Source organism: Erithacus rubecula (genome assembly GCF_903797595.1).
Source record: "Erithacus rubecula genome assembly, chromosome: 18".
Lineage (NCBI taxonomy): Eukaryota > Metazoa > Chordata > Aves > Passeriformes > Muscicapidae > Erithacus > Erithacus rubecula.
Window position 1 is genome coordinate 2,072,347 of NC_136670.1, and position 14,113 is coordinate 2,086,459.

Genomic DNA, 14,113 nt, shown 5'->3' on the forward strand with positions numbered 1-14,113 from the left:
ATCTGCTGCTGGCCCATTGAGTCCCAGTGCATGACTGATAAAATTCCATCATCCCACTGGGAGATGCTCCAGCCAGGGCAGGAGCCAAGCCTTTCCTACCCAGAGAAAAACTGAGATCTTGGACACCAAGACAACCTTCTTTCCACTGGATTCCAGAGGAAAGCCAGACCTTTCCACATCATCCCTGGAGCTTCAGAGGAAAACTGCACCTTCTCCAGGAGCACTGCTCCAGCTGAACCACATCTGCCACTGCAGGAGGATGCAGCCACCATTGAATGGGACTGCTGCCACCACCCTGACTGACTGACGGGTGTCAGCTTGGATTCTGACTCTGGCAGTGTTTGGGATTGTTCTTTGTAATACTGTATTTCTATTTTAATTTTCCTAGTAAAGAACTGTAATTCCTAATTCCCATATCTTTGCCTGAGAGCCTCTTAATTACAAAATTATAATAATAATTTGGAGGAAGGGAGTTTACATTGTCCATTTCAAAGAGAAGCTTCTGCATTTATTGGCAGGCACCTGTCCTTCAAACCAGGACACCAGGACAGGCACTCCCAGTGTGGCTGAGTCCTTTTGGCACTCAACCAGGAGCCTGTGGGGTTCCTGAACACATCTCCACATGCAAAACTTTATTGAGAAGAGGGAATTGAACCTTCTGCAGGGGGCAAAAAGACAATGCAGGAGGGATACAAGCACTGTGACAGACCCAGAACTGGCTCTCACAAATTCCCCAGAGGACAGTCCTGTAACAGCTGCAGTAACTGAAATGTTCCCAAAGTGCTGCACAGCCTAGAAATGTGATGCTCATCAAAGTTAATGGGAGTTACAAAAGCCAGTGGGAATTTTGTTGCATCCTCTGACTCAGACTGAATGAGTGATTGCAGGCATTTTGGCCCCAGTGATGTTTTTGTCCATGTCCAGAAGCAATGGAAGGAGCAGCTGGGACTGGAGGAACCTTGCTGTGCTGCCTGTCCAGGCCAGCATGGGAAAACCAGAGCACCAAAGCTTCCTGCACATCTGTCATCCCATCCCATCCCATCCCATCCCATCCCATCCCATCCCATCCCATCCCATCCCATCCCATCCCATCCCATCCCATCCCATCCCATCCCATCCCATCCCATCCCATCCCATCCCATCCCATCCCATCCCATCCCATCCCATCCCATCCCATCCCATCCCATCGTGGCAGCAGCCTCAGACATTGCAGTTTCCTTTGCAGAGGTGCAGGCAAGGGCAGCAGGGACAGAGACTTTTGCCACTGATGGGATGGCAGCAAACAGCAGCACAAGTGAGAAGCCAGGTGAGGTCCAGGACACTTGGGAATGGGACTTTCCCTCTGCAGGTGGTGGGGAAAGTCTTTCACAAAAACTTTATTTATTTTTTTTTTTTCCCAGCTCACACCATGACAACTGTGTATGTTCAACTGAGCTGCTCAGCTTATCTGGTCACTTTTCTTCACAATATACAGATGGTGAACTAATTGTTGCCTGTGGGCTTGTTCTGGAGAGAATGGACTGGCCCAACCCTTGTCTTCCCACATCCCTGCAAGGGAGGGACAATTTACAGGGAGTGGGGACACTGGACCATGGAAAAGGAGGTTGGGTGCAAATAGGGTGGGACCCTTCACATTTATTCAAGAACTAATGGGATCTGACATCTTATTCTGTCATGGTGTTTAAAGGGCCCTGGGGAGGACCACACCTCTGTAAGACAGGACAATCCTGAAGGGCCTGGAAGGCCTGAGATGAGATGGGGAAGAACACTGGCTTGGCTGAACTTCTGCCTGGAACTGAGGAGAAAAGAGTAATTTTTGACTTTTGGAAGAGCAGGGAGGCAATTTAGGGCAACAACAAAGGTGCCATGAGGTTATGCAGGGAGAAAATAAGAAGGGTCAAAGCTCAACTTGAACTTAACTGGCTACTGCCAAATAAGACAGTAAAACATGGGGTTGTAAATGCATCAGCAACAACAGTAGGAGTAAGGAAAATCTCCTTTATGGGATGTGGCTGGGGCTGGTCTCTTTTCCCAGATATCAAGGGATAGGAAATGGCCTCAGGTTGTGCCAGGGGAGGTTTAGGTTGGATATTATGGAAAAAATTGTAATTGAAAGGGTGGTTGGGCACTGGAACAGCTGCCCAGGACAGTGGTGGAGGGGTTTAGAAGAGGTGATGTGACCTGGGGACATGGGCCAGTGATGGCCTTGGCAGAGCTGGGCAAGTTGGACTGGATGTCCTTAGAGAGCTTTTCCAACCTAAACCATGCTCAGAGCAGGGGTGACCCCTCCTGGCCCCCCTTCCTCCTGCTGGAGCAGTGCAGCCACAGGGAGCTTTGCAGCTGCTTTATGGCCCCAAGGGGGAATGAGAGGATTGGGGGTGTCCCTTTCCACCCCTGCTGCCCCTCACCTGGGCTCTCTGCAGGGTCACAGACAGACCTGGCTGAACACCCAAAGCCCAGGACTCACCTCCTTGGGGCCCCACCACCAAGCCAAGAGCAGAGTGAACTGCCCTGCTCCTGAGAGCTCCCAAATCTTTCCTCTCCGCCCAAATTAGGAGCAAAATCAAAGCAGCTGTTTGCTGGGAGGTCTCTGTGCTCCAAAGCTGAGCTGGAGTGACCCAGCCCCAGCTCCTGAGGCACTGCAGCTCAGAGCTGGCAACGTGGCTCAGCAGACTGAAGGCTGGGCTGATTTCCATCTTCTGGGCAGCCAGTTTGACTTGGTTTGGCTTTGGGTTTCCCCCCCCTTCTGTTGTTCCTCCTTCCAGCCACAAAGACACCCAGCCTCAGTCTGATGCTGCTGCTTTCTCACTCAGCAGCAGAGAGCTGGTGGCTGATGGCAGGAGGGATGCACAGGTGGATGTTCAAACACCTCACACTCACCATGAACTCAGGCAGTTCTGCCCTCCAGGGCTGGATGGTGGCTCAGCCACAAAGAACCCATCCAGGTTGGATGGGCCTTGGAGAAACTTGGTCCAGTGGAAGGTGTCCCCAGGATTTTTAAGAAGGTCATCTTTCCAACCCCAACCATTCTGGGATTCTGGAATTCTCCCCACTGGTCACTAGTACCTCCTGACAGTGCTCTGGTGCCAACCAGAGCAACACTGTGCTTTAAGGAGCAGATTTTAGCACTGCTGGCTTGTGCAAACTGGCAAAGTAGCCAGATTTTTCCAGTCTGAGTTGGACCAGTGCAAAGTCCAGAGATTAAAGGCCTGGATTTGGCCCCTGCTCTCCCGCATCAAAGAAGTTCCCAAGCCTCCAGGGGAGAATCCCAGAACCCCTGTGAAGGCTGATGTTTTGCTCAACCCAGTGGAATATACCTTGGGCAAGGGAGAGTAAATCCTGTGAGCAGAGCTGAGGCTTGGAAACAATGTCTGGAACAGAACAAGTGTGTGTATAGGGCAGAGAGAATAGAGGGAAGCAAATTCGATTTCTTTCTTTTATTATACAGGATTGTATGTACAAGGTCACCTCTCTCCCAACCAGCAGCAGCACAGACAGTTCACAGCCAAAGCTGCAGCTCATCTCTCCAGGCCTGGAGAACAGCTGGGGACAACTCAGTGCAGACCTTGCACAGGAACCGGGCGAGGGCGGGGCAAGCACGGCTCTCCAACCCCTCCTCAAGCAGCCCAAACTGAGAAATGCAAAGAAAACTTTGTGCTTCAAGAGCCATGCGTGCTCCAGGGTGGCAGCAGGGAGCTGGTGTCACCCCTGGAGCTGTTTTCCCTTCACCTTTCCAAGAGATGCTGTGGATGAGACTGGAGCTCTCAGTACCACGCAGGTGTTGTGTGGGAAGGACTGGCCAGGCAGGGGAAGGTGTGGACACTGCTCTGGGTTCCAAGCACTGACTCTGTGTGTGTGTGTGTGTGTGTGTGTGTGTGTGTGTGTGTGTGTTCTGGAGGGGAAGGGGAATAAAGTGCTGTGTGAGGTTCAGCCCCTCCAACCCGGGAGAACAGGATGAGCCCAGGAAGGAGAAGGGAGGAGGAGAAGGGCCCCAGGAGGAGCCCAGTGCTCCCAGCAGGCCCAGGGCAGAGCAGCTGGCAGCAGGGGAGGTGCTGGCACAGCCACATGCTCGGTGCTGGGGGTGCTCCCTGTCCCAGCCTGGGGCCATGGAGCTCAGGCAGCAGCAGGAGCAGCTCTCCTGCCTGGGCAGCAGCAGATGTGGGCACCAGGGAAGGGCTGAGTCTCTGGCTCCAGGCTGCAGGAGGTGGCTGCTCCACATCCCTTCCAGGGAGCAGCTGGTCCAAGGACAGGGTCTGATCCACACCTTGCACCCCTCACTCTTGCTCAGCCCTGACACGCTGGAGAACGAGGACACCAAACCACCAAGGGTGACGTTTGCTTGCTCTCCCCTGCTTGGGATCACTTGCTTTCCTGCAGCTTCCTCTCCCCTTCCCTCTCAAAGCAGCTTCCCAGAGCACAGCAGCAGCTCCAGCACCAACTCCTTTCCACTGGGGGTGACCGTGGACACACAGCAGCTCATGGGGCACAAGAGAGGTGACAGGAGGTGGCCGTGCTGAGGACAGCTCACCCCACAGCCTCTGACTCAACAGGATCTTCAGCACAAGAACACAAACTGTCCAGACTGAGACACCACTCTCCCCTCAGTTAGGAAATGCTCTGGCTCTCACATTGCACAGGAAAAATGTCTTTACTGGGCTGGGCTGAGTTCTCTCTGCTCTCCTGCAAGCAGCTCTAGAACACCTCTGGCTCCCCTGGGGACACACCTGCTCTCCTGCTCTCTGTGGTGGCTCTGGGTTGTGCAAGTCAGGCTCCTGCCTCCTCTGCTGGCTGCAGAGCTCCAAATCCATGGCAGGGGTGGTGGGGATCTGCTGGGAGGATGAGTTTTCTTTGCCTTTGCTTTACAGATGGATGGAGGATGTTGGGCCATGTTTCTCCTTTGGATGCCAGGTAGAGATGACAGCAGCACTTCCATTCAGCTCTTGCTCAACGTGCCAGGACAGGGTTTAGCCTCGTGCCTTCCTCACACTGTTGCTCATAGCTGCAAGGAGAGAAGGGGGAGCTACAGCACTGTCCTTGAACCCCAGAGATTTGTCACTCAGGAAAGGGGGTGAAGGGCTGGCCATGACCCAGCTGAGCAGCCAAGCTCCATGCTAGTAAAACACAGAGGATCAGTGGAAAAGAGCCTCTCCTGAAGCAGCAACCCCCCAGGCCCAAGAGGCACAGAAGGAGAGCCTGGGCTCCATCAGCAGCACAGGAGCTGTACCTGGTTACTGTAGCCTGGCATCCTCCACGGCTGTGTAATGGCTGTTCTCCTGCAGGGAAAAGGGAACCACAAACAGTCAATCACCCTGTGTCCCTCCTGCCTGCCTGGGACACTGGGACACCTCCCATGTGGTCACCAGCTGCTGTGGGAGAGCAGTGCCAGGGTGCTCAGTGTGATGGAGGAACTACAAAACACACCTGGAATGGACACCAGGGGCCAGGGCTGTGCTTTCTGGCACAACAGAGGCCCAGGCAAAACCACACATTTCCTCTGGCTCCTTACTCTGAAATGGCTCTAGCAAACAGCCCTGGGGTGGGTAATTCCCTCCACAGCTTGGAAGTAATAGAATCACTGAATCATCTCAATTGAATGAGACTTCCTAAGATCATCAAGTCAAACCATTAACCCAGCACCTCCACGTTCACTCTCCTGGGCAGCTGTTCCAATGCCTGATCACCCTTCTCAGTGAAGAAATTTCCCTGATCTACAATCTAAACCTCCCCTGGCACAGTCTGAGGCCATTTCCTCTCCCCCTGTTTCCTGTTCCCTGGAACTGCCCAGTGCTCCAAGGTGCAGCAGTTCACAAAGGCCAATCAGTGTCCTGATTCTGCTGCTGAGCACAGAACTGGTCCCAGTTTGGAGCAGAACTCATTCTCCAGAATGGCAACACCCATCCATCACTCAAAGGCCACAACAATGGTGCTGAACTGCTCCCCATGCAGGGCTATGGGAAGCATGGCATGTGTTTGGACTGATTTGATGTCTTGGAAGTCTTTTCCAGCCTTTCTGGTTCTCAGTGGGATTTCCTCCTGGAGCTGCTGTGCAGGGCAGCATCACTGGGGAATGGGGTGCTCAACAGATACTGCACAGGGTGAGTATCTCAGGGATGGAACTGGATCCAGGATCTGTCTGCAGGGGACATGAGGGGCTCCAAAAGGAAAGGCAAGAGGCTCTGCCTGAGAGCCAGGGAAGGTGGCTTTGCTCTGGGCAAGGCAGAGCCCAGCTGCAGTGGCTGTGAGCCAGCTGAGAGCCTGTGGGGGAGGATCAGGGCCAGCCCAGAGTGGCAGGCATCCCCTGGGGGGACCTCCACCCCTCTGGCATCTGGGGGGAAGGAGCAGGGCTGGAGCAAGAAACAGGAGACTTTTGGAGAGCATCAAGAGTAAGTTCTGACCAACTGAGCAGAGGAGACATTGTTCTGGTTCCTGATGGCCAAGAACAGCTGGTCAGGGATGTGAAGGTGGAGAGAAGCTTGGCTGCAGAGCCCAGGGGACTGTGAACCTGAATACCCCCAGGGAAGTGACCAACACCAACAGCAGGATCAAATCCCTGAACTTAAGAGAGCAGATTTTGGGTTGTTCAGGGAACTGCTTGGTAAAATCCCATGTGAAATGTCTGTGGAGGCCAAGGAGACCTGGACTCCTATGGTGTGAGACTTTCAGTGGGCACCCAAGACCAGCCCCAAGAACTGTCTGGATGCAGACTGGGCAGATAAATGACCAAAACTGCATGAAAACAGAAGAAAATCTGACTGCAAATCAACCACTGTGTGCTGTAAATACCTGAACACATCAGGTTCTCTTTAGCTTTCCCTCCAGAGCAGCTGTCTGTGTGCAGGGATCTCCCCTTGAGCAGGGCCATCCCTCAAGACACCCTTCAGCTGACAACAGGCACTGGTGGGCTGGCAGGTGACATTTTTTGCACACATGTGACATTTAAGATATGTACACAATAATCTTTTATCCCATACTAAGTGTAGTAAACAGTACTGACCACCAATCCAGCTGCACTTACTCAGTATTTTTCATGGTTCAGAACTCAATAAACTCCCTCAGCTCAGTCTGACTGATCTCTGGCTCTTCTCCTGCCCCTCCCCTGCCCCTCAGAGCCAAAGGGATTTTAGGGACCCCATGTGGGTGCCATGTCCATGGACATGGTGGTGACAGGCACACTGGGGTGTGGGATGAAGCAGTCACTCCCAGGAGCTGGGGGAATTCAGAAGTGCTCAGTGCTGTGAGCTCTGGTGAGCTGCCTTGCAGGGCTCCCTGCACACGATCTGCACACACTGCCTGACCACCCAGAGCACCTGGGAGCCTGGCTGAGGCTGGCAGTGCATTATTTCTGGTCTTGATGCCACATCAGGACCAGGGAGTTACAGAGAATAGAGATGTAAGTGAGCTGAAACAGTCATCTTTTTCTTCTCTTAATGAGGACCAGCTCTTCCCAAAGCACTGCCAGCAGATGTTTCTCCACTTTTTCTTACCCCAGCAAAGGCAGAGAAGTGCACATTTTTTGTTGACAGGCTACGTGCTGCTTTATCATCATTAACATCAGCAAGTCTCCCCCTAATTTCTACCATCTGTTTGCTCTGGTGTAATTCAAACCTGGCCTTCCTTTCCCTGACACAGAGCTTGTGCCTTCCTTCTCCCATTGCCTGGTGTGATGCCTCCCCTCCAGCAGGACTGGCAGACTCCAGCCACGAGGCCCCAGAGCTGAAAGAGCTGAAAGAGCTGAAGGAGCCTGTTCAGAGCCCTCCCCAGCATGGCTCAAGCAGGGCAGAGCAGGAGAGCACAACCCAGCTGGCAGTGTTCACAGCTGGAGCAGTTAAAGGCTTGGGAAGTGCTGTGGATGTGCAGATGGTCACCCCAGGGATGGGGGGAGAGGAAGAGGAGAGGGATGCTGAGCTTCATCCTCACTTCTGCTGCCACCAGTGCTGGGGTGGAGCTGTTCCAGGGGCCACTCAGGGCAGGTCATGTCTTCCTACCCTGCAGCCCTGTAGCCCTCAGCCTGGATCTGGAGCTGATCCTGTTCTCAGCAAAGCTTTGGTTTGGATAAATGGCAGTGCTGCCAGGGCTACCACAGTGCCTGGAATGACCTGTTCTGTATCCAAACACTGGGCTCCCATCCAAATGCACACATTGGTCACCAGGTTCACCAGGAACACCCTTGTTTGGGGCAGGACTAGGAGAAGTGGGGCTGATGTGTGCCCCACACATGGCTGGGGTCAGACCTTGGCTTGAGCCATGGGACAAATGGCTCTGGAGAGGGAGTTTGGACAAGGGATGGAGGGATAGGAAAAGAGGAATGGCTTCCCACTACCAGAGGGCAAGGACAGAATGAATATTGGGAAGGAATTCCTCCTGTGAGGGTGGGCAGGCCCTGGCACAGGGTGCCCAGAGAAGCTGTGGCTGCCCCTGGATCCCTGGCAGTGCCCAAGTGCCAGGCTGAACAGGGCTGGGAGCAGCCTGGGACAGTGGAAGGTGTCCCTGCCCATGGCAGGGGGTGGAATGAGAAGTTCTCACAGGTTCCTTCCAATCCAAACCCTTCAGTGACTCTGTGGATGTCTGATCAGCTACAAGAGCACTGCAAATGCAGCTCACCTACCACAGCCTGTCCTTGCCATGTTTAAATCCATCCAAGAATCCCTTGGGAACAAAGCACTCAAGGGTACATGTCTGCATTTCAAGAGCCAACTATGTTTCTTCAGCACCTCCACACGTGCTTGCACGGGCAGGCAACAGAGCAGCTTGAAAGAACAAGCTGTGAGCAACAATCAGATTGAAACACAGCGATTTCTCTGGAGGAAGGAAAGACTACTTCTCCTGGGGATTTGTCAAGTTCCAGTGACCCTGTGGCCCAGGACTGGGCTCCCTGCTGCAGAGTACCCAAGCTCTTACCAGTTCATCGTCACCCTCGTCCCGTGGCAGCCCCTCCTCCTCGCCCTCGTCCCCGTTGAGCGGCTCCTCGGCGGCGGCCTCGGCCTCGGAGGCCGTGTCCTCCTGGGACACCTCGCTCTTGCTGCTCTCCTTCTTCCTGGCCTCTGCAGGGAACAGCAGCCTCAGGGCTGGGAATGGGGCCACTGCCTGAGCTGCCCACACAGCCCCCACACAGGGCTGGGGAAAGAGTCCTGATGGAAACGCTGCCTGCACTGGGGAGCTCTGCTGGTTCTCAGCAGGCAGCCTGGGGGATGGTGGAGAGGGCAGAGAAGGTTCTACACCCCAGCAGGATGGTGGGAGCCAGGATAGGGACAGGGACAGGGATAGGGATAGGGATAGGGACAGGGACAGGATAGGATAGGTACAGGGATAGGGACAGGTACAGGGACAGGGATAGGGACAGGGACAGGGATGCGATGGGATAGGGACAGGGTCAGGGGCAGGGATAGGGATAGAGATAGGGATAGGGATAGGGATAAAGACAGGATGGGATAGGGATAGGGACAGGGATAGGGAGAGGGACAGGGATGGGGTTGGATAGGGATAGGATAGGACAGAGATAGGATAGAATAGGAAGAGGGAAAGAACTGGAATAGAGTAGAGTAGAGTAGAGTAGAATAGAATGGAGTAGAATAGAATAGAATAGAATAGAATAGAATAGAATAGAATAGAATAGAATAGAATAGAATAGAATAGAATAGAATAGAATAGAATAGAATAGAATAGAATGGAATGGAATGGAATAGAATAGAATAGAATAGAATAGAATAGAATAGAATAGAATAGAATAGAATAGAATAGAATAGAATAGAATAGAATAAGAATAGAATAGAATAGACAATATGATGGGATATGACAGAGTAAAATAGAACAGTAGAACAAAAAAATCAAACTAAAAAAATACAAACTATATGAGAATAGAAAATCTCATCATTTTAAACCCCAACTCCACAATTTCAGGAACTCTGGTGTGTAATTTTGGCCTGGGTGATTCTCCCCTGAACCTGGGAGTTGACACTTCCCTGTCAGAGCCTGGAGGAAGCTGTGATGCCCAAGGCCAGCCCTGAGGCATCCCCACACCCCACTGACCTGCAGACAGCTTCTGCTCCTCAGCAATCTGCTCCAGCCGGCCCAGGAGAGCGTCAATGTTGGATTTGATCTGTGTCAGCTCAGTTTTGATTGTCTGCAGCTCGCTGCTCTTCACTTGGGGGGAGGAAGGAAGGAAAGGAAATCACTCAGTGCCCTGCAGAGCAGCCCCACCCTCTGCCTGGCTCAGAACACCTCCCAGAGCAGGCAGGAAAAACACAGAGGAATCCCAGGCTGGGAACTTGCTGGGAAGCTGGCAGGGAAGCTGGGGGGCTGCTCCCCACGAGCCTGTGGGTGCTGTGTGCAGGCAGCCTGGGGAGGCTGAGCCCAGGCCTTGGCACCCTCAGGCTGGACCTGCTCCTTCCCCAGGCACACCCCTGCAGCCAGCTCCCCAGAGGTTTTTTTGGGATTTTATAAATACATATTATGGTATTGGTTTTTCACAGATATTGGGGTGGATACAATATGTGTGGTGTTGAAATGTTTTTTAAGGTATGGTTTTCTTTAGCAGTAACACAAGCTGATAAAGTGTCTTTGTAGTAAGTGAACTGCCTGCTTGGTTGGATAACACCCAGTGAAGACACCTGCTACTGATATACCAGCTACCAGGATGGACTGTAGAAATGGAAGCCCAAATTGAGACAGATAAGGAAAATAAATTAAAACCACAGCCAAGAAACATGCATACTCTAAAAAGGGGGACTCAAGGAGTGGCCATGTAAAACAGTTCCTGGGGTGACTTTGTGATATTTAAGGCTGGATTTGAGAGTGTAGAGGGGGAAGGAGAAGTGGTGGGTAGCCAAAAACTAAGCAAAAGCAAAATAGAGCTCTCTCCTGGTGTCCCCCACAGGGACACAGTCCAGGAGACAAGCAATGAAATCCCATCTCTGTGCTTTGGAAACAACCGACTCAGACATTCCACCTCTTCTCCTTCCCCCCTTCAGTCTCAAATCCAACCTTAAAGGTGCAAAGCTTATTTCTGGGCTGAACAGATGAATGGGGACACAATTCAACATCACAAAATCACCCCAGGACAAATATAAAAAATATTTTTTAGAAAAGTCTGAACATGCATGACAGATCTACGAATACGCAAGGGGCTGATGAATTTAAGCCCTTGGCTGATGAATGCCAAGCACCGGCCATATCACCCTTTGCTTTATTGCTTGTCGCTCATTATTTTTCACTAAACCTTTTAAATTTCCCCAGGAAAGCGAATCTCGTTTCTCAGAGGGAGGCCCCGTGCTCATACTCACACTTGATCTTGGCCGAGCTGTTGGCGATGGCGGCCGACCTGGCGAACAGCTTGACGGGCAGCGAGGCCTTGACGCGCCGCACCAGCGGGATGGGTGACGCGCGGGGCCGCTTCACCGGCACACCCGCGCACCGGCGGACACCCGGCCCCGGTACTCGAAGATCCTGAGGGCAGGGCAGGGCAGGGCAGGGCAGGGGAAAGCAGCTGCGCTGCAGGGTCCCAGCCGAGCCCCGCAGCGCTCCCGGCGCTGCCATCGGGCCGCCCCTCAGGCACCCACGACCCACCCCCGCCCGCCACCCGGCGCGCCGCCTCACCTGTCGTAGAAATCGTCCCTGTAATAGTCATAGTCGAAGTCGTAGCCACTGCAGAGACAGTCAGGGGTTAATTAGTGCTGGTAATCCATGGTTATTGTTCCCTCTGAGCGCCCCCAGGGCATCAAGGATGAATAAAGGGATCCTTCCTGAGGGACTCTGCAGGGAGCTGGCCGGGCCCGGGAGATGAGTGAGGGGGTTAAGCTGCTTATCTCAAGGAGGAAAAAAGTTGGGACAAAGGGGGGATTTATGGGGATATCTGCCGATTTAAACCTCTCTGCCCCCAGCCAGACAATGACCATGTCCCATTTTAAACTTGAGCTGCATTTTAGCCCAAGGTAGGGCAGGGAAGGATGAGCACCTACATGGCTAGCTGGGAGTTCATCTGGTGTTCTGCATCTTTGAGAGAAGTGGCAAGAACGATGTGTGGCTGACTGGGATGGCTGGGAGGAATCATGGAATTCCAGGCTGGACCCAAGAGCTGTGTCCTGCCTGTTCTGGCACTGAGCTTCACAACCAGTGGCTTGTTTCAGTAACTGGCTGCCTTCCAAAAGATGATTTTTCCACACTCTTGGATCCCTCAGATGACCCAGCCTGTGCACAGGGGGGACCTGAGCCCCTGTGGATGGCTGGAGACACCAGAGCTGCTGTGGGACAAAGGAGCTGGTGCCAGGGTTAAGGACAAGGAGGTGGCTCCAGCACCTCCTGCCCGAGTGCTGCTCTGCCATGGGGACACCAGGGAGGATATTCCATGAATCTGGGCTTTATCCCTGAGCAGCTGCTGCCTGTGGCATTCCCAGCTGGCTGAGGACGGGATGGGCAGGGCAGGGTCTCACTGCTGGGCTGGGGAGGTGTCATCACCACAACCCTCCCAGATCCCACTGCAGGCTGTAAATGAGCCATTCTTGACAGATGAATCCCAGATTCTGCTCAGGCGCCCTCCCCTTCTGACCCCACTTGTAGCCAGCATTTGTGCTAGGCTCAGAGGAGACAGGAATATCCCACAGACTCTCTCCCAGTCCAGTGATGGTCTGGGTTTATTTATTCCCTCTTCTGGATTGAAAAGGAAAGGCAGCTCCTCCCAGGGCAGCTGTTTGTGGGACTGAGGGGATGGAGAGCATGGAATGAGGCACTTCCATGGAGCTTTTTGTGATGGGTAACTGGATTTTTGTTCTAACCTGGGGTGAAACCTGGAGATGCAAAAACTCTCCAAGAAAATAGCTCGCTCCTCAGTTTGCCAATTCACTTTGATCACTAAGGATGTTTGACTCCAGCTCTGTTTGAATCCAATAAATACAAAATACCATCAAAATAGAAAACCATTTGAAAGGAAAATTGAAGTAGGATGCTTCTATGCTGTTAGACTTCCCCTCTTCAATTTTCCCCCCTCTCCTTAGATGCAACTCAAATGAAATTGGTGCAATTTTGTAATATTTTCAATCCTGACGGGCTGTGGTGAAGTGTTTCTGACTCTCTCCAGCAGAGCCAGTGTTGTCCCCAGTCCCAGAGAGAGGACAGTGGTATCTCCCTGTGGCCCAGGCCCCTGGGTGGGATAAAGCAGAGCACAAACTCCTTCCACGAAGAGCTGCTCTCGCTGGGAAGCTCCCTGGGCTTAGAGCACGAGGCAGCTTTGGAGCACTTGTTCATAAACATCACTAAGCTTGGGGGTGTTTGGCAAAATTCTGAGATGCTCAAATTCCTTTCTCCTGATCCCAATTCACACTCCTGATCTGAGCTGGCCTCTCCTCCAAGCCCTTGCTCCCTGGCACAGTTGTGGGATCAGCACATGGGCAGGTTTGTGGGATCAGTGCATACAATCAGCTGTGGGATCAGTGCATGGGATCAGCTGTGGGATCAGTGCATGGGATCATCTGTGGGATCAGTGCATGGGATCAGCTGTGGGATCAGTGCAGGGCAGAGCTGTGGGATCAGTGCATGGGATCAGCTGTGGGATCAGTGCATGGGATCAGCTGTGGGATCAGTGCATGGCAGAGCTGTGGGATCAGTGCAGGGCAGAGCTGTGGGATCAGTGCATATGATCAGCTGTGGGATCAGTGCATGGCAGAGCTGTGGGATCAGCGCACGGCTCAGCTGTGGGATCAGTGCATGGCAGAGCTGTGGGATCAGTGCATGGGATCAGCTGTGGGATCAGTGCATATGATCAGCTGTGGGATCAGTGCATATGATCAGATGTGGGATCAGTGCAGGGCACAGCTGTGGGATCAGTGCATGGGCAGAACTGTGGGATCAGTGCATGGGATCAGCTGTGGGATCAGTGCATGGGATCAGCTGTGGGATCAGTGCATGGCAGAACTGTGGGATCAGTGCATGGGATCAGCTGTGGGATCAGTGCATGGCAGAGCTGTGGGATCAGCTGTGGGATCAGTGCATGGCAGAGCTGTGGGATCAGTGCATGGCAGAGCTGTGGGATCAGTGCATGGATCAGCTGGGGATCAGTGCATGGCAGAGCTGTGGGATCAGTGCATGGGATCACTGTGGGATCAGTGCATATGATCAGCTGTGG

At 53.0% G+C, this 14,113-nt stretch overlaps 1 protein-coding gene across 1 annotated transcript in view; it reads right to left on the reverse strand.

Moving 5' to 3' along the window:
- Positions 1-3,427: 3,427 nt before the first annotated feature.
- Positions 3,428-14,113, reverse strand: part of RALY (RALY heterogeneous nuclear ribonucleoprotein) — a 113,973-nt gene continuing 103,287 nt past the window's right edge. The window contains 7 exon segments of the mRNA XM_079322029.1: positions 3,428-4,999; positions 5,225-5,273; positions 8,899-9,041; positions 10,027-10,140; positions 11,280-11,402; positions 11,405-11,442; positions 11,593-11,640. Of these exon segments, the coding sequence (XP_079178155.1) occupies positions 5,229-5,273; positions 8,899-9,041; positions 10,027-10,140; positions 11,280-11,402; positions 11,405-11,442; positions 11,593-11,640 (511 nt within the window). The 3' untranslated portion in view covers positions 3,428-4,999; positions 5,225-5,228.